This window comes from Pollicipes pollicipes, unplaced genomic scaffold, assembly GCF_011947565.3.
Source record: "Pollicipes pollicipes isolate AB1234 unplaced genomic scaffold, Ppol_2.1 Scaffold_3447;HRSCAF=4054_pilon_pilon_pilon, whole genome shotgun sequence".
In the NCBI taxonomy this organism is placed as follows: Eukaryota; Metazoa; Arthropoda; class Thecostraca; order Pollicipedomorpha; family Pollicipedidae; genus Pollicipes; species Pollicipes pollicipes.
The window spans coordinates 2,236,565-2,262,468 of NW_023596297.1; the positions used below are offsets into that span (position 1 = coordinate 2,236,565).

The window sequence follows — 25,904 nt, forward strand, 5'->3', positions numbered from 1 at the left end:
GGGACGAGGGACGTGTCACCTGCAGTCAGGTTTGGGACGAGGGACGTGTCACCTGCAGTCAGGTTTGGGACGAGGGTCGTGTCACCTGCAGTCAGGTTTGGGACGTCTTTCATCCCGATATCATTGTTCATATATCGTTCCCCTTGTCATCACCAGCTGTGTGGTGTGTTATCTGTTGGCGTGCGTCTGTGCTACCTGCGCCGTTTACACAGCAAGCTCTGACTGATTGATTATCCCGGTCGCGTTGGCCGTGGCTCGTGCTCACAACTCACCTCTGCGATTGAGCATATCTTCCGACCTCGGATCCGTGGGTTTGATGATGTTCTGTGACCTGACCATCTCGTGAGAGCCTATCGGTACTCTGAGTGACCGCGGTTGATCACTGCTCGATATCTGAGTATAGTCTAGTGAGGCCTTGAGTCCTTGAGGCCGCTTTCCGCCGTGTCTTTTCCGTACATTACAGGGTGTGTTTATTTACCGGCCGACGCCAGAGCAGCCCCCCTGACCCCAGTACGACCCTGCCTGGCGCCACCCTCGGCGGCCGTCTGCCCCAGTGGAGCCCGCTGACCCGCCTGCCCCGTCCGCCCGCAGCGGGCGGCGGCCGTCGGACGCGTCGCCGCCCGCGTCGGAGCGTGACGAGGTGACGCTCTCGCGGCTGCTGGAGCGACGCCACGCCTCGGGCAGCCCCGAGCCCCGCCCGGCCAGGCGCGCCCTCTCGCCGGACTCGCTCAGCTCGGAGCTGGCGGCGGCGGCCGAGCCGAGCCGTGGCATGACGCGCTCCCAGAGCGCGCTGCCTGCCTACCACCGCTCGCCCAGTGTCAGGGCTGATCTGCCGGAGCGGTCCCGCAGCGTGCTGGATCGGCCGCGCGCCGACGGGTGAGCGGCGCCGCCCGTCCGGTGGGCGGCTGTCCGTCTGGAGCCGGCACCGGTCACCGCGTCAGATGCCGAGCTTCGCATTCCTGCTGAGATGTGCTGGTCCGCGTCAGCACTTGCAGAGTGCATTGCGTCGTACGTTGTGAGCTGGGGTCCCATCTGTTATTTGCAAGTGTGCCCCAGTTGGATGTTAAGACATGCATCGTCTTCCATGCATAGCCGAAGACTTGTAACCTTTGATGCGCAGTCTAACAACCTGCTTTAGATGCGAATTAAGACTGATAGTTTGGGAAGCGGTCAGGTATACAGCTGTACAGTTTGCAACCACGCAAATAGCCCCTCAAACATTTACGTTGCGGCTAAACGCTTATGTTGACACATGTTGCAACAAAGGTATCATTCAGAAGCGTTTGCGAAGAGGCTTTGTTGTTGGAGCGGTCCATCACCGGTTCCAAGTGCTCCTACGCCAACAATAAGCTGTCACCAGCGAAAGCACACTCAGGTGTTCGACCTATTCCATTTCGGCCTGCAGCAGGGTGGTGAAGAAGAGGTCCACCAGCCTGGACGACGTGCGCGGCGCGAGGAAGCTGCCAGAGCCCAAGGTGTACCACGTCTACCTGCTGCAGGAGGGCTCGCCGTTCCAGCAGCACCTCCGCACCGCTTGGATGAGCCGCCTCATCGTGAGTGTGCGCCGCTCGCCGCCCGGACCGCCGGCAAACGCCGGCTGCGCGGTCAGGTCGCGCTGTGGCGGAAGCGTTGGCGGAGAATGCCGTGTGGCGGGCGTGGCAGCGGCGTACCGTGTGTCTTCATAAGCAGGGAACACGGCGTACGTCGTCACGCGCCCTTTTTATGGAGCGCCAGCGACTGCAGATGTCATATTTCCGCCCACAGGCCGTGGCTCAGCCGCACCCCACGTGGGAGCCGAGGGCTCTAAACACTCGGCATTACGCCCCACGCGCATACCACGTGCCATCAAAATGGCCATTTTCTCACGTGTGTTTTCAACATACTGGCGACCTTTAAAGACTAATTTTTCTCAGCACCATGACAGTTTGGAGTCGCACACGCCAACACTTCCGTCCATTTGATGCACTCCGAATATTCATCGACCTGCGGTAGTGACCTGGTGCCCCACCTGCTTCTTCCCCTGATCTAGTGAACCCGTGGTGTCGTGCATCTAACAAATAACCCAGCTGCGAGGGATGGCGTATACACAGCTGTTGCCAACACACTCCCACCTGCTCGCTGCTAAGCGTAGGTCACGATCCTTCAGTTACAACATGAGCATGCACAGCGCTTGATGAACGTTCCAGCTCATTTCGCCCGTACGTCTACACATTACACAACACGCCGTCTGAGCGCAGAGCCCAGTACGTCCTTATTATGGCTGGAAAATGAGTACCACAGTCTCAGCTGTAAGGTACTCATTACTCCTGGCGCCTAGCGCAGCCCCGTGCATGTCTTAGTCACGGTCGCCGTGCCTGACGTGTGCCCCAGCCCAACCCCGCTGCCCCCGTCTCGCACTATAGCCCTCTAAGTGGTCGTCACACTCGGAGGGTCCCGGCCCCAGCGCCGCCGGCGCGCCGCTGGACCGTGGCACGTGCGAGCCGCCTGCGCCGCCGCGCCGCCCGGGCGCCCGTCCGGTGCCGCTGGGCCGGGCCGCCCGTCCGGTGCCGCTGGGCCGAGCCGCCCGTCCGGTGCCGCTGGGCCGGGCCGCCCGTCCGCCGCCGCACGGCCCGGCCACTCGTGCGGTGCCGCTGGGCTGAACCGCCCGTCCGGTGCCGCTGGGCCGAGCCGCCCGTCCGCCGCCACGCGACCCGGCCGCCCGTCCGGTGCCGTTGGGCCGGGCCGCCCGTCCGCCGCCGCACGGCCCGGCCACCCGTCCGGTGCTGCTAGGGTCGGTGTCCATTCTGAGTCAGCCCGCAGGTCTGACCCAGTTGGCCAGCTGTGCGCCGCCGCACACACAGCTGTGCGCGCTGCACACACAGCTGTGCGCGCTGCACGCCTCTGGAGCCGCCGGCCGGCCGCGCACCGGCACGCGCCGCAGCCAGTGACGCATACTGGACAGAGGCCGGCAGCGGCCCCTGAGCGCGCAGAGCGCACCTGTGTACGCCTCGCGCCAGCGGCCTGATGCAGGCCACCTAGCGGCGAAGATCACAAGATCGAAGGTGATGCAGCGCACAGACTGCGCGGTGCTTGGCAAATTTGGCTGAGTACGCCGGTCTCTCTCATTGATTTTGGTATTACTTCCGCCGATGACCTGCTTCCCAGATATCAGAGCACGCTGGCACCAAAAACGGCACGCGGCGCCTTTTTGGTCCCCATGATTTAGCTGCTTTTGTGGGCTGGGTCGTGACCTTTGTTAAGTTCTTGCCTGCATAGTCTATACATGGATTGCCACCATCACTTGCGGAGATGGCGGACCCTGGAACGAGGCCCGACAACATGATCATGTTATCCCGCCCCGCTCGCGCTGATGATGACCATTCGTACACGTCCTGGCATAAGACTCTGCAGACGCTGTACGCCCTTTCCGTAACGAAAATTCGTGGAAAGATAGCCATGTTTTTTGTCCGGAAGTAATCATTTTAATGCGCGCTCTTTTTCATGGTTATCAGCTTGTCCACCGCTCCGTGCTGCGCCGCGTTTTTTTCCATGTCTCCTTCAACGGCAACTTGGCTGGAGTAAGCGTGTCGCAAGAGCTCGAGCGTAGTACACAACACTAATGATTCTTGCACTTATGTACATCCAGGGAATCTTAACCGGAATCCTGGAAATATTTAACAAAACAAACCTGAGCACGCGGACAATATTGTAATCCTATGAGGCACAAAGGTAACACACTTTGAACCTCGTCCGATTATCTCTTAAAAATTTGGTTTTGGAGAAACGCCCGTTAAATTTCAAATGGATTCTTAACACAGGAGGCAGGGGAGAGTGGTTAGCATCTTCAGCTTCCACCCGGGCTGAACTCCGGTTGCGCCATGGCTCCTGGGGGCTAATACGGCCTCTGCAGTCGCTGACGCTCCATAAAAAGGTGCGCGACGACGTACTCCAGGTTCCTTCTTAGAGACATATATATTCATCGCAACCCCACGAGAGGAAGAGGGAGGGAGAAAGCAGGGGAGGGAAGGAGCGGACAGCTCCTCACCAATAGCGGCACAGATCGATAGATGCATAGACTCTCATACTAATCCATCAATGGATCGATGAAGCTGAGCTGATCGATAGGTCGATGGATGCGTCCACCGGTGAGCAGGGGTATCCATATCTGACATGATACATAAATGAAGTGCCAGCGAGACGGGTGAAAAAGGCCGCCACAGAAATCGACAGTGACAGAAGGTGGCGGCGGACTGTTGGTGGAAGGGGGAGGGAGACTCGGGTCTGGTGTCTGGGCATTGTCCCGGCCTGGACGTGTCGGCGGCCGGCGCGAGCGGCCGACCTCAGACACGGCACATTACGCCACCGCACGGCACGGCACGGCACGGCACGGCACGGCCCGGCCGAGTCGAGCCGGGCCAGCGCTGGAATCGATACCCGCATAAAAGGCGGCTTTCATTGTCGTGCCCCTGCTATGGTAACCGGTAAACATTGGGGAATCGTGGCCCCCGGCCCGGCCAGCCGCAGGCACGCGTCACAGGTGGCGGTCCACAGCGCCGCGCTGTCAGAGCGCGTCACGTGATGGCGCCGCTCCTCAGCACCAGCAGAGGCCAACACGTGCTCGGGCGGCACTGCGCCGCGCCGTCACAGGGCGACACGTGCTGAGACGAGACGCCACCGCGGCGCAGCGCGGCGCAGGCGGCGCAGGTGTGCAACGCCGCACGCTGCTCACGGAGAGCCGCTCACCGCGGCGCCCTCGGGGAGCGGAGACCGATGTCCGGCCGCGAAAGACACCGGGGAAGGGAGATACGTAACGCTCAACAGGGGCCCCCGCCTCGATATGAAGCGCGTCACCGGGGAGCTCGGGCCATTAACGACACCGACGACACTGCAGCAATGACGCAGTGCGGTCGTTTGGTGGCCTGGCGCTGTGTTGCCACGCGGTGCACGGTATGGACAGCTGCAGCTGGACACGTTACGCCTTCCGACCTGTCGCCGTTGCACGCAGTCCCTACGGCAGACGCCATCCCGCCTTCAGGCGTACTTTCGCCACTGCATATCGTCCACTGTCTGCTATTCGTTCTGGTGAGCCTTGTGAATGTCGGCATTAGTTGAGCACAGCACTCGATTTGTGCGTGTGCATTTTCTAATGATGCGGCTTCTGTTGTCACCGCGGTCGTATAGTCGACCGATGGTGCGTACTACACACTTACCAATAAGGGCCCGCAGGGAGTGAAAATGTGGAAGGCGACGTTTAAAACACTGATGTATTCTGACGGCGTCCACAGTCCTTTGTTAAGCGCCGGCCAATAGGTCAAGTTGCCCACCAACCAGCTGCACGCGAGGTGGAGCTGACGTCAGACTGCTCCATCGCGAGTTAGAGCTGACCCCTGACTGCTCCATCGCAAGGTGGAGCTGACCCCAGACTGCTCCAACGCGAGTTGGGGCTGACGCCAGACTGCTCCATCGCCCTCGCGTGGCCGCGATATCGATGAACCGTTTCTGCACCGAAGGTAGCGGCGGCCACTGGCCGCCCCGCCCCGACCCGACCACGGCCCGCGGCGGCAGCCCGGCCGTCACTGCGCGCAGGGAACCGTAACAGGTGCCGGCCCTCTGGCGCACGGCGGCGGACGGCGGCGGCGGCAGACGGATGGTCCCCTCGGAGCGCCATCTCGCGCCCGGTCGGCCACCTCATCAGCGGCGATCGTGACTGCTGTATGTCACGCCCGCCGCCGCTGCCGCCCGTCTGCTTCCCATCCCCCCGCCCCCCCCCCCCCCCCCCCCCCACCCACCCACCTCCTCTTCCGTGGCCGGAGCCGGAACCGGAGCCAGAGCCGGAGCCGGAGCGGAGTCGGAACGGAGGCCGAGCTAGCTGACGCTGCTCAGACATGATCGCATATTGGTGGGGTGTGGGACCCGACGGTCGCAGTGGGCGATGAAGCGGATGGCGCGGAGACCGGATCCACTGGCCACCTGTGCGGATACTCCGCGGTGGGGAGGCGGCTGAGACCGAGTCCCTTGTCGCATCACTAAAAGGCCGCAGATCCGGTGGAGACCGTGGCATCGAAGTTCGGGGACTGCCGCCCGTTCGCCGCGTTTCTCACATGAAAGGGTGCCTAACGGGGCATTTACTCTTGTAGCATTTGCTTTTCTCTGCCATCCATTCTTCGTTCTCCATTCCTGCCTATCCTGCATCCTTGCGACATCGCGTTTGAGCGGGGCGAGCTGCATGCCCCAGTCTTGAGTGGGCTTCAGTGCCCCGTCCTTGGGGTCCCGTCCGAGTGCCCGGCACATATCCCGTAAAGGGGTGCCTGTGCGGGCTCAGTCTCGGCGGAGGGGCTGCCAGATGCATGCATTTTGCTCCACTGTTATCCGCCCTCCTTGATCCCATAGATTTGAAGTGGTCATCACTGGTCTAAAGGGCTCTAATCCAACTCAAACTGAGCCAAAGCAAGGTTCCTCCGAAGTGGTATGTCTACAACGGATCATCAACGCAGTCGTTTGCAGTTGTGGTCTATTGGCCACATGATCACAAACTGTACCAAGAAACATCCAAATGCAATTTTCAAAATGGGGAGCGGAGGTGTCCACAACGCATTCAGGGTCCAAAGCACTGTGGGACTATATTAGCATAAGCCATATTGACTGAAGTTTTATTTAGACACCGACACATGAATAAATCCCTAAAATCATGCACCACATTAATGCATACTTATACCCAGACATAGACGCTTGCTAAAACACATGCACATCCATACAAATTAGCAACTAAATAAATGTATTCCGATAAATGCTTGCATACCCAGTCATGTGCATGCGTTCATTTCCCTGAAGACACGCACTTGTTGCGCCCCAATTGATGACACGCCGAAAGCAAGCACTCCAAGTTGGTGCGTTCCTCTATCCAGCTTATTATCATGATGCTGATGCTCAGAGGTCATCCTGAGCCAATGAGCTGAGTCAGCGCAGGCGAACTAGTTCAATGCCCTCATTCGATTCCACCCATTCCACTTAGTGTGACGCCCAGGGGTGGGAATGCCAGCCCGTACTGCAGGCACGTTTTAGATGTCTGCCCGTGTGGGTTATGCGACTGCCAAGGCCAACCGAAACTGACGGCGCACTGTCGCCTCCGTTAACGAGATCGCTTTTCCCAGTGCCGCCATCTGGGAGCAATGAATCATTCAATGACATACCTGCCGCGCCGCGCTCCCGGGAGGATCGGAAAATAAATTACACACGCGACTTATTCCGTGCAGGCGATATCTGGGTATCGAGTGGCTCTAATCAAATTTCAGCCGCGGCAATTCACAATATTCACGAACGATCTCACTGCACGATCTGCCTGATAGCTGGGCGGGACCACAAATGTTATATGTTGGGTCGTAAACGCCCGGCCCGGAGAGGTCAACGGCCCCGGGTCACATGCCTTCCCACCCAGCAACGGGCCCGGTCACGGCCTCCTGACCTGTGCGGGTCGGTGTGAGGGATGGGCAGCTCGGATCTGTGATGGCCAGTGTGAGGGGTGGACACCTCGGATCTGTGAGGGCCGGTGTGAGGGGTGGGCAGCTCGGACCAGTGAGGGTCGGTGTGAGGGATGGACAGCTCGGATCTGTGAGGGCCGGTGTGAGGGATGGACAGCTCGGATCTGTGATGGCCAGTGTGAAGGTTGGACACCTCGGATCTGTGAGGGCCGGTGTGAAGGATGGACAGCTCGGACCAGTGAGGGCCGGTGTGAGGGATGGACAGCTCGGACCAGTGAGGGTCGGTGTGAGGGATGGACAGCTCGGACCAGTGAGGGCCGGTGTGAGGGATGGACAGCTCGGATCTGTGATGGCCAGTGTGAGGGTTGGACAGCGTGGACCTGTGAGGGGTGGACAGCTCGGACCTGTGACGGCCGTTGTGAGGGGTGGACAGCTCGAACCTGTGAGGGGTGGCAGCTAGGACCTGTGACGGCCGTTGTGAAGGATGGACAGCTCGAACCCGTGGGGGGTGGCAGCTAGAACCTGTGACGGCCGTTGTGAAGGATGGACAGCTCGAAGCTGTGATGGATAGACAGCTCGGACCTGTGACGGCTGGTGTGAAGGGCGGACAGCTCAGAGCTGTGAGGGCCAGTGTGAGGGGTGGACGGCGCGGCACACCCGGAGAGGCGCTTCGGGCGCTCTAATGTTGTCACAGACCATGTACAGACACGTCAGCCGCTGCCTCCCGCTGGTAAGGGCATGTGACATGTACTGGATGGCTGATGCAATGCACTTGTTGTAGGCGATAGTACATTCATACAAACGTGCGATGTGGCCATCATGTACGCCGACATTTTCGTGGTTCGTTTTGGACTTGTTTGAGTTGAAAATCGTGTTTTGGGAATCGGGCAGTGTTCTGCTCGTTTAGGAACAAATGGATGTGGAGCCATTTCCGCACGCCACATCCCTTAAGCTCCCATGAATACGCGTCGTCTCTGTATTAGAAACAGACGCATCGTGCAGCAGGATTGCTGAACGGGACGGGGGTTGTTGGACATTGAATTTCGCCTCTTCGAATAGCTTCGATGTCGAATCTAATCAATTGAGTTACTCAAACAGGTAACATAAGGAATCATCCACTGATTCCGTTTCGGTTTGCGGCAGGTGACACGATCTCAGTCGCGCTCTTCTGTCTGAGCCGATGGGGTTTCCCCATCTGACTATGCTGCGTTTTGGGATGCCTCACTTTGCTCTGACCTCACAGCGCCATCTTTCCCGCCCCCAGATATCCGACAATTGCGCATTGAACGATCAATACGCGGAACAAAGCGCCGCACCCAAAGATAGCCGGCCGCGGCCGGTCCTTTTCCAACCAGGCGCTCCCCGCGCATGGACCGGCGTTTCACCTCGCGACGCATCCGGTCACCATAGCAACCGGACAACAGTTTCAAGGTCACCGGGCCGTGCGGTGCCGGTGGGCGCGTGGTTCACAATCAATAGGCCGCCCCGCGTGCCGTCTCGGCCCCGTCGTTCCAGTTTAAAGTTTCAGCGGTGGGTGCGGACTTCGTGCCGGTCAAGACGGTGCCGTATTGGCCGCCGCGGTCTACCGGAGGGCGGCGCGCGCTCCCGCCCGACACGCGGGTCAATGCCGATTACAGGTCATGTGACGGTGGGCCCACGGGTGCCCTCATTGCCGGGCGTCGGCGTGCTGCGACCGGCCACGGTGGAGAGCACGGCATCAGAAATATTGGTCGCGAACGAAATATGCAGAGTTTGGACACTCGTGTAAGAAATCTGCTCCGTTTGCGATGAATGACTGCGGGTCAAAGTCGAGCGGAGACGACGTTTCGCCGAAGTCCCAATTTATACTTCTCCGGGGTTTGTGTCATACCACTTCGCTTCTAGCTTGGTCCACCCGTCCAAGCACGACCGCGACCTAAATCGTGGCCAACATCGTGCTCCGTTCCAGCAGACCTGACCCGCCGCATCACGCACGCGGCGTCAGGCCTCAAACTCCGGTGCCGGTGCTCACCGATCGGCAGTGCGACCGCGGCAAAACGACGCTCCTTGCCATCAGGGCACCACCCTACGGATGCCAGCCACAATACTTCACACCCGACACGGCCTAGAACTGGGACGGCCACGCACCGCGCACTAGGACGGTATCTTGGGCCTTTTTGATCTGGCAGATGACGTTGACCAGGCAGTGATGTTCGACGCGCAGTCCAAGGCGTTGGAAAATCCAAAAAAGCAGAACATCGGAAGATCATTCACATACGTACACACAAACATACGTATTCCAAGGAAACGTAGCGGCACCTGGCCAAACAGGCGGGTCGGGGGCCAACAAAGCAGAGCTCCAGGGCCCAGCGCACACGTGCGCTCCTGCCCGCGCGTGAGCGAGCGAGACCACCTCAAGCGAGTCCACCTCAAGCGAGTCCGCCTCATGCGAGTCCACCTCAGGCGAGTCCACCTCAGACGAGTCCACCTCAGGCGAGTCCACCTCAGGCGAGTCTACCTCAGGCGAGTCCACCTCAGGCGAGTCCACCTCTTGACCGCGACGTCGCGCTGTTCCAGAGCCGGACGCAGGCGATCGAGCAGTCGGACCCCGAGAGTCCGACCCGGATCGACCCGCAGCAGCTGGACCAGCTGTTCGAGGACCTGCGCGCCGACCTGCTGACCTCATCCGATCTCGAGCAGAAGTTCAACCTGGTGCGAGAGCTCAAGATCGGCGCCGCCGAGTACAAGCGCGTGCGCCGTCTCTTCTGGAAGGTGAGCGGGCCGGAGACGAGCGGGGCTGGCGAGCGGTGCTGTGCAATGTGTGCGTGGTCGTGATGATATCACACGCAAAGGATCTGGATAGGCACCTTGGTCACGATGGCTCAATATCTCGATCGCGCACCCCAGCAGATGGTGCACCATCTGCTGTGATGATGCACCAACTGTGAAGTGAACCATCGATTCAGCCAGCCATCGGATGGGCTCAATAGATGACGTCAATGCTTAATTACTGACTATGGCTTGTGCATCTGTCGTTTGAGCAATCCCAAACCAATCAGGCATGCCGAACCAATCAGAGGTAGCGTTTAAATAAGGAATCGCATGAGCTGTTCACAAAGGGATGAGTTTAAGTCGGTGAGCTTGACTATTGCGAAATAGAACTCAGGCATTGGTCGAACTGAAGTGTGATTGCTCCCAAAACTACGCCGGACTTGGACCGTCAGGAGGGACACTCGCGTGATGACATGAAGTTCAACTGGCTCCAGCTTCGCAAATCATTCTACAATTGAAAAAAACACCTGCTAGCCCGCGCATCCATCCAGCATCATCTCACGCTTGTAGTCCGGCTTCAGTAGTGGTTCGGGGAATGTCTATGTGCTCTGTCGGGTTGTGAGTGATTAAGTCTGGTGTCCACCGGGTGACAGTGCGTTGGGAATCGCTCGGATTGTCAAGGAGAAACGTTGATTACCTGTATGAATGTGAATACACGCCATCTGGAAAGGATTCACGCTGCTTCCGCGTATTGGTAATGGTAGCTGTAGGGTGCAGGTTTGGTTGTTACGACGATCATGGAGTTAGGCTCATTGGGTCAACTAGCCTTTTGACGGAGAAATTAAACCAAATTTCCAACCCACCGTCGAACTGTATTGTAGTGTTCAAGCGTTCACAAGTTATAATTCCGTTAGAATATATGCATGGAGCATTTGCCAATCAGAGAAACGCTCGCGTTTTCCTGAATCGTTGTTTGCGGTTCAAATCTGATCTTTGAGCGCATCGATCCAGGGGCAGGGCGTGTTGCCACTGTCGCAGAAGACTTGTCAAGGAAGGGGGATGCAGTGGTGAGACTGCAGCGCATCTCTCGGTGTTCATCTGTAGGGAATCCGCAATTCTAGCCTCGGGTAATCGGATAGACGAGGTGACGGTTGCGCGAACGCTCTTGAATGCCACCACATTTTGTGCAGCAGCCCGCAACGCGGATGACGTGCATCTTTGGAAACGGATTTCGAGAACCCTTAACTACGCGTGCTACAAAATTGCGCTCTCCAGACCCCTTTGTAACACATATGGGCTAGCTGTGCTCACGTCTTTTTAAAGGAACAAACAAGTATCGCTCTCATTTCCACCGAACAGCCTTGGAACTATAACCCCTTCCTGCTGCTCTTTCCCATGCTCCTAGGACACAAAGATTGCAAAGATCGAAACCACAGAAATCCGGGACACACAGATCGTCAGTGAAGTCGTCCGAACGGGCCACCTTCCGAGCGTCGTCGTGGGACGCCGTCGAGGCCGACGCGCCGGGGCTGCCGGCTGATTGTGTGCAATGCGGCTAGTGCTGACTGTAGAGAAAGGTGAAAAATCACTGAGGACTCACTGAGGACCGCGGCAGGCTTTGAGCTAACCATCGCATGGAGTAGAAAGGAGCTAAGAAGTCAACTAACTTTTAGCTAATGGGCTCAAAGGAGAGTGAAGCTCTGAGCTAACCCCCGCCGTTCTACATGTACATGAAGACTAACATAGCCAGCAAGAGGCGCTTAGTGACGTGGTGCGAACGAGATGCCATTGGGGCTTTGCGTCACACGGGGTCAAGAGGGCTGTCTGGCGTCACCTGCCCCTCTCCCCGTGGTAGGGGACGCTAGCATAGGCGGGAATGGAATCCCGCACCTGTTTCCCAAACGCCCAGTGAAACCACTGCACTACCGTTGCCTTGACAAGCGAGTTGACAAAACACGCCATTGTTATCATGTAGATAACTATGCATTGGAATATCCTATTTGCATGAGTTTGGCAGAAGCAGGTGCACTGATGCCCATCGTGTATCTACTGGACAACTGTGCTTGGAATATTGACTGGTTTTCGGCCTGTTTAAGCCTGGCTATCTTCTGTCAACGAGGGAATGACTTCGTAATATCTTCCTCTTCTGTGGATTTGGCGAAAAAATTGCAGGACCCAATATTCTGGTTGGATATTAGTAGCAATAATCTAAACAAGGCGCCTATGTAGTTTGCATGGCCCGGCCTGTCTGGGCTTTGGGCTGTAGCGTGTCGTATCTGAGGGCGGCTTCGGAAAAGGCAGCACTGCTGCCTAACACTTCCCAATCTATGAGCGGCGCACCCGTTCATCAGTCGACAGTGCGTCATAGCAATGTGCAACGGGCATCACAGTGCTAAGAGCTCGAACTGATTTGTGGGCAGTGCTCCACCTATGTCATGTAGCCGGCTCACGTCTCTCCCCTGCTCTTATTCCCGATAGGCGACAAAAATCCTTAAGAACGTCCGAAAACGGTCGGGTCCTGGGAATACGCTAGATTGTGCGTGAAAGTATCCATCCATTGGCCTGCTTTGTCAGTAGCATCGTCCGTTTTCTCCTCCTACAGAATTAGTTAGTCTTGAGTCAATTTGTACTCTGTACCTGTTTGCCGAAGTCTGGGCCGTCTTCCAGATTCCGGTTTTCAGGCATCTTCGTGAGAAATTTTGTGTTTACTGTGTTTGTAAAATAGGGAGCTGAAATTGTGATGATATCACAGCTTTGTAGAAACGTGACGCCTGATCAAAGGTCTGATACTGAAAGGTATTGAAAGTAAAGCAGGATGGATTTTAAAGATTTGTGCCATTTGTTGCTCAACTTGCATGTTAGTGCGACGCGTGGATGCAAAGGTACAAGTCCGTCAAAACTGTTACTGTCCAGGCCAGGTCAGACTGTTCAAGTTTTATAATTTGCTTTTAAACTCGCCGAGACTCACTGATTGACGTAAAGGCTCGCTTTCCTGTGGCCTCGCACGTAGCTATGCACACACATGACACCCATGAATTTGACCTTGCATCGCTTATATTAGCCCCTTTCGAAGAGTCGCGCCGGTGACATTGATCATAGTCTGGGGTGCATGGTTTTGCAAAATATATGGGTGGGCGGGCTGTGAAATGATTGATGAGAAATGAATACTCTTGTTCTCGAAACGCGAGATGAAAACGATGAATGCCCGCAGCTGACCCATTTTTTCTCCTAGTTGGGGCCTGGAATTTCACAAGTAAAAAGGAAACTACAACTCTGGTTATAGCATAGTTGGCACCTTTTATTCTGCACATTGTACACATCTGCATCGACTATCGTGACAATAAGCGCGCTCCCTGGTGTATGTAGTTTTAACAGCAGCTCAAGAATGCTACCATGTCATCGTCTGTTCATCTGAACACAGATTTAAAGCAATGGAGCTAGTGCATTAGGTAAACTGTCATTGATTGGAGCAAATCACATCATAGCGCTGCGGTGGGGATAAAAGTGGCACGCCATGCTTAAGAAACCCGACAATCTTCCAATGTTCTAACGAATCGGCGGGCTCCATTGCAGGACGTATAGAAAAGAGAAGTCTAACGCTGGCCCTTCTGCCAAAGCAGCAGGAGCTGATTACCAGCACTAGGCTGATCCGTGTGGTTATTGAGCGTACATTTGGGCGCAGTTATTGGCGCAATGCGACGTTTCTTCCGTGCCCATCTCCATAGCAATTCGAGTCACGTTGTGTGTCGATGGAAGACGATGCACACCATCCATCGATCGTCACACCGCTGCGGAGACGCGCACGATAGATCTTAATTAGACGGCATCACGCGCCAGGTGGACTGAAAAATGCAGCGAGTCGAAGATTAAAAATGGCGGACGTTGCGTCGATCGATGCTCTCGTTCCTCGTTCATTTTGAGGAGTATCGGCTGACGTCACTGGTCAGCGGTTTTGCAAATCTGATCGATCCCCCTGCCATCCCTCGAAAATTTTACTCACTGTGACGAAAGCGATGGCTGGCATAGCCGTGTCAAGTCATGTACATTGTGTTACGATTCCACATGTTTCTTAGAAAGATTTAAGACGCTACCTCTCGTTATCTACCCTGCGATGAAATTCCATACGCCGCCTAGAGAAATTTACAAAGTAAGGCATGAGCTCGTGAAAATTTCTTTCATAAGACAGCGCGGTTTTCAGACGCGCCTGAGGCCATCACGCATTCTTATATCGCATACACGCGGGAAGATTTGTGATCCAGCATTGTGAATAATAGGCGCTACAAAAAACATGCGCAAGTTAATATCCGATGATATCTTACTTCTGGCTGCCGTCGTGGACAAGTACAGCCGCAAAGGTTTTATCTTTCAAGGAGCACCGTTTCTTATCTGTTTCGTTTCCAGTTTGTTGAAAGTAAAGCGTAGCAGTCACACTATTTACTCCTCATTCGGCATGGCCTGTCAGCCATTCTGATGAGATTTATGGTCATGCGACGATGCCGAAAATGGCTAGCCCAATCCATCGCCTGCGTCCAGGGCTAGACCCAACACGCAGCCGTGCAACGACACAAGCCGGGGGCCGTCGTTTCGGTGCTGTTTGACTAAAGGCTTGCTCCGACTCCTCCCTCGCCGGCCCCCGCGCTGTCTTGCTCAGGGCGTGCGTGATGTGGCCGCGAAATTATGCATGTGTACATCCTCCAGCTCTTTGACTTCCGGTTAAATTAACGGCGAGCTCAGTAATACTGAATTGAAAGCCACCAGTCCCAAAGCCCTCCCTTTGAATATTACTATCACCACCTGTCTCCAGAGGTCGGCAAACGTTTGGGCTCAGACGTCAACATTGGGGTAATATTTGCCCATTTCTCTGCGCTATTTACCATAATGCAATATCAGACAACAACTTGATTACTTTACCTATGTTAGATAATCAAAATAAGTGGGCCTGAAATTACCATGCCAAAAAAACTTCCCGAAGCTACTGCACCGTCACGCACCGAGCCTGCAGTGTCGCACCCCAGCGATAACGGCGGCCGTACGCGTGCGACAAATGAAACACGCTGCTTGGAGACGTCGGCGCGTAGTCAAAACCATCACGGAATCACAAGACCATGCGTCAGGTGCTGGCTGGTGACTGGTAATTCCGAGAGCCCCTGCATTTCAGAGTAATCCATCGCCACTTGACGTGGTGCTGATGGTGAAGGTGAGATCCTTACCCAACGAAGGTGTCGAAGCCTCGCAATAATTATTTAAATGTGTTGTAAATGGATAGTCACTATGGGCTTTCAGTGTAGTTTTTCAAAAGAGACGGCCACTACCACAACCTGCTGACTCCGAGCCCTGTCTCTCGGCCCCCTGTCTATCTGACCTCCTGTCCCCTGCTCGAGGGCGGCCGCCTGTTTGACCTGCTGACCCCGAGCCCTGCCCCCTGTCTATATGACCTCCTGGCCCCTACTCCAGGACGGCCGCCTGTTTGACCTGCTTACCTCGGAGCTCGCCGCCTATCTCGTGTCCACGAGTTCGTTCGACCCAGCCGAGGACGACGACGAGGAGCAGGGACTGCGAGACCGCGAGGACGAGCTCGACCTGGTCGTCCTGCTGATGGAGACATTCGGCGCGCTCCTCCGCGACGCTGAGACGATCCCGCAAGCCGTCAAGGTGAGCGGTCGGTCGGGCCGGCCCGGCTGTTAGCGGCACGACGCCGCCAGCCCGCACGCGACGGCCGCTCACGAGAGTTGAGGGCCGCTCCGTCTGGCGCGGCTGGCGGGCAGCGGCGCCTCGGGAGCCGTTGGCTCGCCCGCCACGCAGGTGAAATGTGACGCCTGGCTGCGGTGCGGTGGGATCGGACGGCGCGGAGCTCTACGCTGCGGCACTTGTAAGCGGCTGGATAGTATCGGCGGCACGGAGCCGGCCGGGCGGGCCCGTGCTGGGTTGGACACCGGGGCATGGGAGGTTTGGATATAGATCCCTGGTTGAACCGCGGACCACCGCCAGGCAGTGGCGAGGCTGCAATCTATGGATCCCTCCGAAACATCGGATAATATCTGTACACTGTAACCCCAGGCTGAAACGTTTTTGGAGAGCTTATCTGTCACGAACTGTCTGGATGTGACGCAGCATTTCCCTCCAAATATTGGCCAGTATAATTGAAGTATGGTCGTGTGTTTTCCAGCCGCGCCTTTGACCAAAAAATTCCCGCGGTTTAAAAACAAAAACAAAACAAGTATAGATGTTTGAATCTTCTAAGCGCCCATTCGCATATATAACTGATTTGCATATGGTTTGACAAAAATATTGTATGTTTTAATTCTGTTGCACCTATTCACGTGTCAGACGACGAAAGCCTTAGCTTCTGATCAACACTAATTGTCGATGAAGTTCCGAACGAAATGATCTGCATGAACACCCACGAACCACACGTTTCATTCTGTTTCAGCGTAGCAGTCAGTATTTGGGTAACACTGGAACCTGATGACGCCTTCCTGACCACTGAGAACCCGCTCCTAATGACTTACTAAACTTAAGCCATTTGCAGCCATCCTTTCGCTCGTACTTAAATCGCTATGCCAAACTCGTATATTGCTGACGCCTGTGACTAACGTGAACGCCGTTGAGTGGGTGCGATAAAAGGGCATGGAACTAACAGCGGTTTTGTTAGTTACGAGTGCTGGTCCAGCGACATCAGCGAACGTATTTGCGAAGGCAATTATGATAGAATATTTACCAATCAATAGCATCGCATGCACCGTTTGCCATTGTAATTATGGTGCCTTTGATGTGCGCCACACTGCATTCTCCTCGTGCAAGTGCGGTAGACGTGGGATTGCAAAATTCAGGAAAATAAGAGTGCAGGATTGTTTCTAGCGATGCACGTATCAACCATTCACAGGCGCTTATGAAGCGGCTGGGTTGTAGGCTGTTTGGATTAGATCCCTTTCAGCCAGGCGTCACTATTTCAGGGTTATGGGGTGAAGAACAATGGTTAGCGGTGGGGCAGAATCGCACGCACCTGGCGGTCGATCCGCAGAGCATAAGGCGACAAGGGGACCCCTATGCGGGATATGTGCTGAGCGTTCGACCAGGGCCCCGACAGGGGCCACTGAAGCCCACTCATGGCTGGTGCGTGAGCTTGCCCCAGGTAATCGGGCGTCACGAGAATACAGGGCAAGGACAACATAAAGATGACAGGGTGGATAGAGCAGCTAACCCGATCCCGCCCGGCACGGTCTCGAATTCGTGCAGGCGTGCTAGGCACACCATCACACGGTTTTGCAGGACGGTCACCCCTTTCCTTCCCCCCCCCCCCCCCACAGCTAGCACGCGACACGCGCACCTGCGCCGGGCCCGCGGCCTCGCGGCACAGGCGCCGGTGCGCCGCTGTTTCTGGGTCATCGAGCGATCGTCGGATTACACCGCGGTCTTTCGACGGACCGGACCGGGCCGGGCCAGTCGCTGACAGTCGCCCCCTCTCCCCTCCCCAGATGCTGCAGCACGAGAAGGGCGCCCGGCTCACGCGGCTGCTGCGCGCGCTCATGAGTCAGCCCTGGGTGCCGGGCCGCTACCTCAGCACCGCCAAACACATGCTGGCCGACTTCAGGGAGTTCGTGGGCGCCGGCTGGGACAACCTGCCCGAGGCGGAGGTAAGAGCGGCCCGACTGTGGTGGACGTCCGTCAGCGAGACTGCATGGACGGCGGGGTGGAATCAAGCAATTACGATACGAAGACTTGGAAGTGGAGGCAGGTAGGAGACCTACTACTCGTGAGGACCTTCCTCCTCGTGGAGGCAAGAGGAAGCCTGTCAGAAGCGGAACAGTGGTCAGGGTTAGTCAATGCTGCTTAGCATTCAAGGTTAGAAGTGCACCAAGCATGTCGGCAGTGTTATGCATCTATGGCCAAACAGGATCCCGAGGATGACAGCTCTCAGAAAGCCGCATATACTTTCGGAACAGACTGCCAACATCAATGGAAACAACGCCAATATGGTGCGAGCCCCACGTGCTGTATATTCGTCAGAAGAGCGGCGGTGTCTTTTCCGCACACGCCTCAAGTGACTACAAAAATAACCGGCTTCGTCTAGCATTCGTCGATTTTATTAAAAACGGCCGAAAAGCTCGTATTCAGTATGACGCGCCGCCGGCCAAAATAACGGCATGAGTGGGATATGAACAAATGAGAAGGAGCGCGTGTTCTCCAGTGCACGCCAACTATCGTTCAGGCACCAAACAGACCGACTGCTCGACGAGTGTCGGCGCTAGGTCTGAGGAGTGCCTACATTGTCCTTCTATAACATAAAAAATCCATTATGCATAGACGGGGGTCGATGCTATTTGGCTTTTACCCACCCAGCCGGATTCCCTTCCATCAATACAGTAGACCCAACTCCAAAGCTGTATTTACAGGGAAAACCGTTCCGTCCTGGACATTGTCTTGTGCGACGTCGCGGAAACGTACAATGGAACGAGTTGATGTATCAAGAAAGCAAGTCTTGTGCAGCGCACGTGCCATTCTTAGAAAAAGCACCCATCTAGCTACTGCCAACACGTCAGTACCAAACGTTCCAATGACGTCACTTCCCAGGGGTTTGCTGTATCCTACTATGCAGCAAACCTGTATATAGGGTGGATGAAGGTGGGTTAGCCTATCATATGGAAGACTAGCCCTGCTTACAGCAAACTTACGCATGTATCACGATGCGTGTTCGATGCACGCAAGAGCCATCGGTCCACGCGCATAGGCACCGTTGACACGGAGGTCTTGTTGCCGCCCGCTGACAAGCACCTCCCCTCACTGAGATAGAATGTGTGCGGACCTGGAGGCGTGCAGAGCTCGGGTTGAGGTTGATATTGCAGGGTCGCTTGGTGAGTGCATGTGGCCAGTATTTTCTGGGCACGTACACATTTCTATCGCGCAAAGATTTGTTATGATAAATAGGATTGGCGTACGCGTCGCCCACCAGGTAAGTATCCAGATTGTCTGGCGGGGCTTAGGTGGTGTCCTTGGCTCGAGCTCTGAATATTTTATATGCAATATCTCAAGAACGCTGAGCACGAATGACATATGATTTACGATAGTGCCGGCTGATGGGAATAAAGTTGAGTGATTTACGTCTGCTTCTATATCCCCGCGATGTCTGACTGGTTGCTGAAAGTCGAGTTATCTTTCACGATGAACAGCATTGTGTAAGTTGTAGATGTAGACTGCTCAGTGGCATCATGCCATTCCTTGTGAACAGTATTTTATCGTTACTCCGACTCTGAATGCCAGCACTGTGGGGCTATGTGTGTTGGCTGTCGCGCCGTCCTTAGGTAGAAGATTGTCCGCTTGAAACTAATGCCCTTATTTGAAGCCCAACCTTTCTCTACCTGAAATCCAATTTGAAAAGCGTCGAAACCAACTCGCCATCACAAACCAACGGCATTCTACCAGATGGTTGTCACTGGCGGCTCAAGTGTCCGAACACGTGCTCCCCTGCGGCCGTCTCCTGCCACAACGCGTGTCAGAGCGCCAGCCGCTTGAGCCTGACGCCCGCCCGCCTCCCGCAGCTGATCAAGCTGCTGGCCGAGGTGACCAACACCTGCTCGGGCACGCTGTACGAGCTGCTGCAGGTGCTGCATCACGTGGACCCGAGCGGCGCCGCGCTCCGCCAGGGCCTGCACAAGATCAACCTGGTGAGTGGGGGACCACGGTCTGCCACGTCGGTGGCGGCTTGCAGACCGTAGAGGCGGACTACCTCCGGCTGGCGGTGGAAGCAGACTCCCTCGGCTTGAGCCATCCAAGACCGTAAATTTTGTCGTTTTCGCGCTTTAAGGGCGGTGTGCGGTCGGTGATCACACACGCGTGTATCTATCCAGATCAATCGTGTATATATCCAGATCCACGGTTCGGGTCTGAGGTGTTATGACTGAAATCCAGGGTGCCTGCGTAGAGACCCTGGAACGTGGTAAGTGCGGTTCGAGCGGCGCTTACGTAGGTTTATAATGAAGGCCGCTTTAGGGAGCCAGCTGTTTGCAATTAATTTTCCCCATCGTCTGATTGCCGTGTCCATTATGGGGCTGGCGGGAGCTCATCGATCAACAGGGCCTTGAAGGGCCGCCCCATGACTGGTATTGATCGCGTCCACTGCACGCGCTTTGGGCGACGGTGCATGCAGAAACGCAATTCGGGTGGCACAGAGTTCTTGGCTGGAGGCATTGAGCGCGTCGGCGCACAGCTATGGGCTTTTGAGAACAAAGAAGGGTCGGGAGGAGCTCAACGCGTAAATGCGCGGCACTGTTACGGTCAGACCTTAGATCGCAATTACGTAACGTTTGCTGCACATTTTGTGGGACGAAATAGGTCAAGCCTTTGGGAAGGAAACCCAAATAAATCACATAAGAACAAAACTTTCTGTTCAGAGGAATGATGCAGAAGATAGATAGAGTTGGAAATACTGCTGCTTGCGGCGATACGAGATTGTTTTATCAAACCTGAAACGTACCTGACCATGCTAATAGAAAATACATGATCCAGCGCAAGCGACAAGACAGCCGTTAAAGACATCGGCTCAGTCAAACCGAGAGACACTATTCACCAGTCAGACAGACACGTGCGTCAGACACGTGCTTCAGACACGTACGTCGGACACGTACGTCAGACACGTATACATACGTCAGACAGGATCTCGTGCACGGCACACGTTCCGTCTCAAGTTTAGTAGGTGTCCTCTGATTGGATGGATTTCTGAGATGAGCGCCCACGCTAAGCAGTGTTTGTTGAGTGAGTACTGGCACGCCATCCAACCGTAAAATTCTGAGTCAGCGACAGAACTTTGCGGCGAAAGCTTAACGTGCCGCAGTGCTCGGCACGACCCGTCTCGCTCTCTGACGTCACCAGACCTTTACCGCGACCGCTGTCACTGCCCGCGCGCTTTTTCAATCAGGGACAAAAAGCGAGCGCCTGAGAGGGCTTAACCCCGCTCCAGCACGGGTGAGTGAGTGGCAAGACAAGCGCTCTAACCAACTAACCTATCGGTTTGTCATCGATGTAAGTGAGTATCGATAGGCTGTATCTCTGGCACCAGGCGGAAATGGCACCGCTCTTGTGCCCCCGGCTGGCTGCTGAGCCGGGTGAAGCTGGGATGACGCATAACTGCCATGAAATTGACACCAGAACTACAGGACCTCTGCGTCACATAAAGGTGCGGGGCATCTCTGTGTGAGAAGCCGTTCGACCACAGGTGTCATCAAAGGTCATCCCATAAAGAGCGTCATTACATTATGGTGTCTTTACAAACGGCTCTGGGCCGAGCCATGTGATAAAGCCATGCTGATCTTCCTTGCGACGTCGCGAACATGAGCACATCCGCCCCGATCTCGCGCGGTCAGCTTGCGACGTCGCGAACATGAGCGCATGCGCCCCGATCTCGCACGGTCAGCTTGCGACATCGCGAACATGAGCGCATGCGCCCCGATCTCGCGCGGTCAGCTTGTGACGTCGCGAACATGAGCGCATGCGCCCCGATCTGGCGCGGTCAGCTTGTGACGTCGCGAACATGAGCGCATGCGCCCCGATCTCGTGCGGTCAGCTTGTGACGTCGCGAACATGCGCGCATGCGCCCCGATCTCGTGCGGTCAGCTTGTGACGTCGCGAACATGAGCGCATGCGCCCCGATCTGGCGCGGTCAGCTTGTGACGTCGCGAACATGAGCGCATGCGCCCCGATCTTGTGCGGTCAGCTTGTGACGTCGCGAACATGCGCGCATGCGCCCCGATCTCGTGCGGTCAGCTTGTGACGTCGCGAACATGAGCGCATGCGCCCCGATCTGGCGCGGTCAGCTTGTGACGTCGCGAACATGAGCGCATGCGCCCCGATCTCGTGCGGTCAGCTTGTGGTCTGTGGCTTCGCGATCGCGTGAGCGAAGTAAGCGCCCGAATCAGCGCTATGGCCCCGCCTACAAGAAAAGGTCACGAGTGATCGACTGTGATCCTGTCACCTGGCGGCACCTGTTCACCGTCAGGCACCTGTTCCGCCCCGCTCGTGACCACGCCTGGCACCTATTTGACCAGCCGTGACCCTGTTTACGGGACCGGTCCTGTGGGAATGCTGGAGACCTCATCCAAAGAAGTAGCTTCCGCATGAGAACTGCTGACCTTGTCTGACCGCCGGGCGGTGGGTGACCTCTTGTGACCTTGTGACCTCAGGAGCAGCATCTGACGGTGGCTGTGACGCAGCTGCTGGCCTTCCTGTACCCGGCCAGGGCCAGCACGTGGTCCCCGAGTGAGGCTGTGCTGGTGTACCAGCACCTGATCGTGCTGCAGACTCTTGTCCGGCAGCTCCCCGGCACGCTGAGCTTCATACAGCGCAACTTCACCGAGGAATTCAGGTGACGGACACACACACACACACACACACACACGCGCGCACACACACACACACACACACACACACACACACACGCACGCACACACACACACACACACACACACACACACACACACACACACACACACACACACACACACACACACACACACACACACACACACACACACACACACACACACACACACACACACACACACACACACACACCGCGATAGTTCACTGGGTCTGGGTGACTGAGACTTATACATCTGCTCTTCGTGCAACATTGCACCGAACAAGAAGCTGAGAAGTTAGCTAAGAAGTTGATGCAACAGCGTCTCAACGATTCATCCGGACATTCACAGTGACATTCACCCGAAAACTTGGAAAGCTTGCAGCCTAGAATGTTTTTGTCAAAAACGAAGCATGATGGCTTGTTCAGGAGCCGTTCGAAATGTTAGTCTGAATCATATGATTCCTGTTCCGTTTATTGACAAGTGTGTCGCGGAAGAAAGACCCCTGTCATGGAGGGTTGTATAAGACATTGACTGACTGTTGCAGATACTATGTGAATACGGTGGTGGTCGGCCACAAGCTGCCTGAGACCTACCCCATCCGGCACCAGCTGCTGCAGGTGATGGAGTCACTGGCCAAAGGAATCCGTGTGCGAAACTGCTCGGCGTTTTCCGCCCAGCCCGACCCCCTCAGCCACGGTCGCATCCAGGCTTGAGAGGTCGCCCACGCCCGGGGCACGGCACAGCAGAGTGAATGCCTTGTCTTGAGCTCGCGTCCGAGACCGGAGAGCACGCCCAGAGGAGCGCGCCGTCGGGGCGCCCGGGGTGCCACCGTGCTGCATGGTCACGTGACGCCCAGGCGCACGGCTGGTAGCATTTGGACACGAGACGGGTCGAACTTACGTGGAACTGCGGAGAGGAAGCCCCGCGGCGTTTTCGGTCGTTGTTGGGGATCGTGGGAATGTGTGGGTGAAGAAAACTCGCATATCTGCAGCCCCGCCCCTTTGGTTTATTCGCTTGGTGAAGCGACGCTGTGCACGGTGCGCGGGACGTGTTTGCGGCTGGAGACAAGCCCGTTTATCTTGAGACTTTTCAGCAGGATGACCTAAGCGTCCCATTAGTGGCCGAAAGTCTCTGCGAGACCCGGCCGACAGTGCCAGAGCCCCCACGGAGCCCGCCGCTGCCTTGTGCCGCTATGGCGACGCGTGGAACAACCGCATAGAAGTGCGCTGGCTTGAAATTTCTCTGCAAAGATCTTAGTGCCTCGCGCATGTCCGCCTCGTCTGGTGTGATGGATGACCTATGCTATTTTCTTGTTGTTGGGTGGCGGATACGTGACTCCTGCACGCGGTGACCTGGCTCCCGTTGACGTTGCACCAGCCGATGGAGGACGTTTGACGCTATTATTGTTGCTGGCTCGACGTGGTGCCCGGACGCGCTCCACGCTCGCCAGGTTTGGTGATCGTGATAGTGTTGTGCCATGAATACACAGTTGTTGCAGACTCTCTCTGGGCTTTGGTTTTGCGAACCCCAATGTTGAAGAACTGACGAAATGTCAGGCTAGAACAGCCTGTTGATGCAAGCTAGAATGCTTGTGACGAGCTGGTTTGTGATAAACGCGTTGGAGTCTGTTTTTTCCCGCCAGGTTTTCAAAGCTAAGCCAGTTTTGACTTCGGTCTGCTGAATTCTATATAACATGCAGCTCTCGGGAACCGTTTCTTGTCCTTCATTATTCCACGCTTTCTAATCATTGTGAAACCGATGGCTTTGCTGCATGCAGACAGCATAAGATATGCAGCTTGTAACTACGTAACTAAGATATGTACCTTGACTGTGTGCTGATGGTTCGTCCGGCATGCCCGTAGCGTAATGGCCAGAAGAGGGCATCCCTGGAGAAAAGCTTCTAATCATGTGCGAAGAGTGCGACTAGGTGCATTCGATGGTGCTTGCATAGGGCACCACCTGCCAGCACAACAACCTTCTCCAATTAAGGAATATATATTATTCGATCGACCGCCAACAGCATATCGCGTAATGCTGCCGGCGAGCCGCAGGAACGATTTTCAAAGGTATATTACCCAATTTAAAACACTTACTCATGCGTAGAGGGCGCAACCGTGTGTAGCGCAGTGGTGCAGTTATGTGCAGTTGTCATCTTGTTAGCGCTATTGGCAGACGTTGTAAATCACTTATGGCCGACATCTTTCTTTTTTTGTTTAGGTCACCTCCTGCCGGCGCATTCTCACACCGGCCGACCTGTTCATATTGTGACGGTCAGAACAAGGCGGCCCGGGAAAGACACTTACAGTCGCCTGCGAAGAGCACGGCGGATAGCGCCTGTGAAGTGCTCTCAGCTGTCACTGCGGCACACTTCTCCGATTAAGGAGCCTAGTTTATTCTGTCGGCCCTCCGACAGCATATAACTTAATGTTAGAGTGTCGGCTGCAGAGGCGAGCTGCAAACACACGATGTCCAATTTGAAATGCTTTTACTCACGCGCGAAGGGTGCAACGATGCACACACGATGGCATTGGTGGGGCTATTGACCCGACAATGAGAGCACTCGGCTAACATGGCCAACATGACCTTGACTACTGGGCGAATTCGAGAGCAAACGAACTGCACAATTTCACTGTCCTGCTCACGGGACTCACTAGGCTCTCAAGCAGGCTTCTTGTAAGCAGTACGACGCGTAATGCTAATCTGGCGACATAGAATGGATTGCAATGCATGCTAGCTGTCCCAAATTAAATACAGAACTACGTGCGTCGCAAACAAACGTGTCAGTGACATGTGTGTTAAAATGTCAAATCACACCCCGAAATTGCGTCAAGAACTGTGTGCGTTGCACTTAACAGTTACGTGTCTGACCAAAGGATTTATCATTCCAGGCTTCAGTTTTTTGTAAAGACTCGTGCTAGTCATGCATTTCAGAACGACCGGCAGGGTGCATTTTTCAGCAAATTTACATTCGGAGCTGTGTGCGTGACAAATAAACTGTTACGTTTCCAAATCGTAAAGCGCGTTATTTTTTACCCCAGTTTTACGTAAAGGCTCGCGCAGGTCACGAAAATAACTGATGCGTGTCATCAGGGCTTGGATACATATCTTGAATAGGGTTCGTTTGCACCACATTCATAGCTCGCTTGCGTTCCTCACTTTCTTCTTTATGACAACGACTTGCCCAGGCGCCCAATGGATTACAACCAAATCCACCAACATCCAGGTACACGGGGTGAATTTGCACGCACGCATTACGACTCTCCCTCCGCGACCGTCCTAATGACCTATCCTTCCTCTGTAATGTGAACACCCCGGTGTTATCATGAGCCCATCGTAATGGGCA

The 25,904-nt window shown here is 55.5% G+C and overlaps 2 protein-coding genes across 2 annotated transcripts in view; both read left to right on the plus strand.

Moving 5' to 3' along the window:
* Positions 1-505, plus strand: part of LOC119091468 (uncharacterized) — a 24,544-nt gene extending 24,039 nt beyond the window's left edge. Inside the window, exon 7 of the mRNA XM_037214269.1 lies at positions 464-505. Within this exon, the coding sequence (XP_037070164.1) occupies positions 464-505 (42 nt within the window). The remainder of the gene's footprint in view (positions 1-463) is intronic.
* Positions 506-750: 245 nt separating this feature from the next.
* Positions 751-24,063, plus strand: LOC119091952 (uncharacterized protein C12orf56). Its single transcript, XM_037214886.1, has 8 exons — positions 751-876; positions 1,406-1,553; positions 10,014-10,208; positions 15,663-15,860; positions 17,684-17,842; positions 19,745-19,870; positions 22,382-22,563; positions 23,106-24,063. Exons 1-8 carry the CDS (start codon positions 770-772, stop codon positions 23,272-23,274), a joined length of 1,284 nt encoding a protein of 427 aa, XP_037070781.1. The 5' UTR covers positions 751-769; the 3' UTR covers positions 23,275-24,063.
* The last annotated feature ends 1,841 nt before the right edge of the window (positions 24,064-25,904 follow it).

Coding starts and splice junctions, on each gene's coding strand:
- LOC119091952 (XM_037214886.1), top strand. CDS start 770: ATGACGCGCTCCCAGAGCGCGCTGCCTGCCTACCACCGCTCGCCCAGT. Junction 15,861..17,683: donor CGATCCCGCAAGCCGTCAAG/GTGAGCGGTCGG, acceptor TCCCCTCCCCAG/ATGCTGCAGCACGAGAAGGG. Junction 17,843..19,744: donor ACAACCTGCCCGAGGCGGAG/GTAAGAGCGGCC, acceptor CGCCTCCCGCAG/CTGATCAAGCTGCTGGCCGA.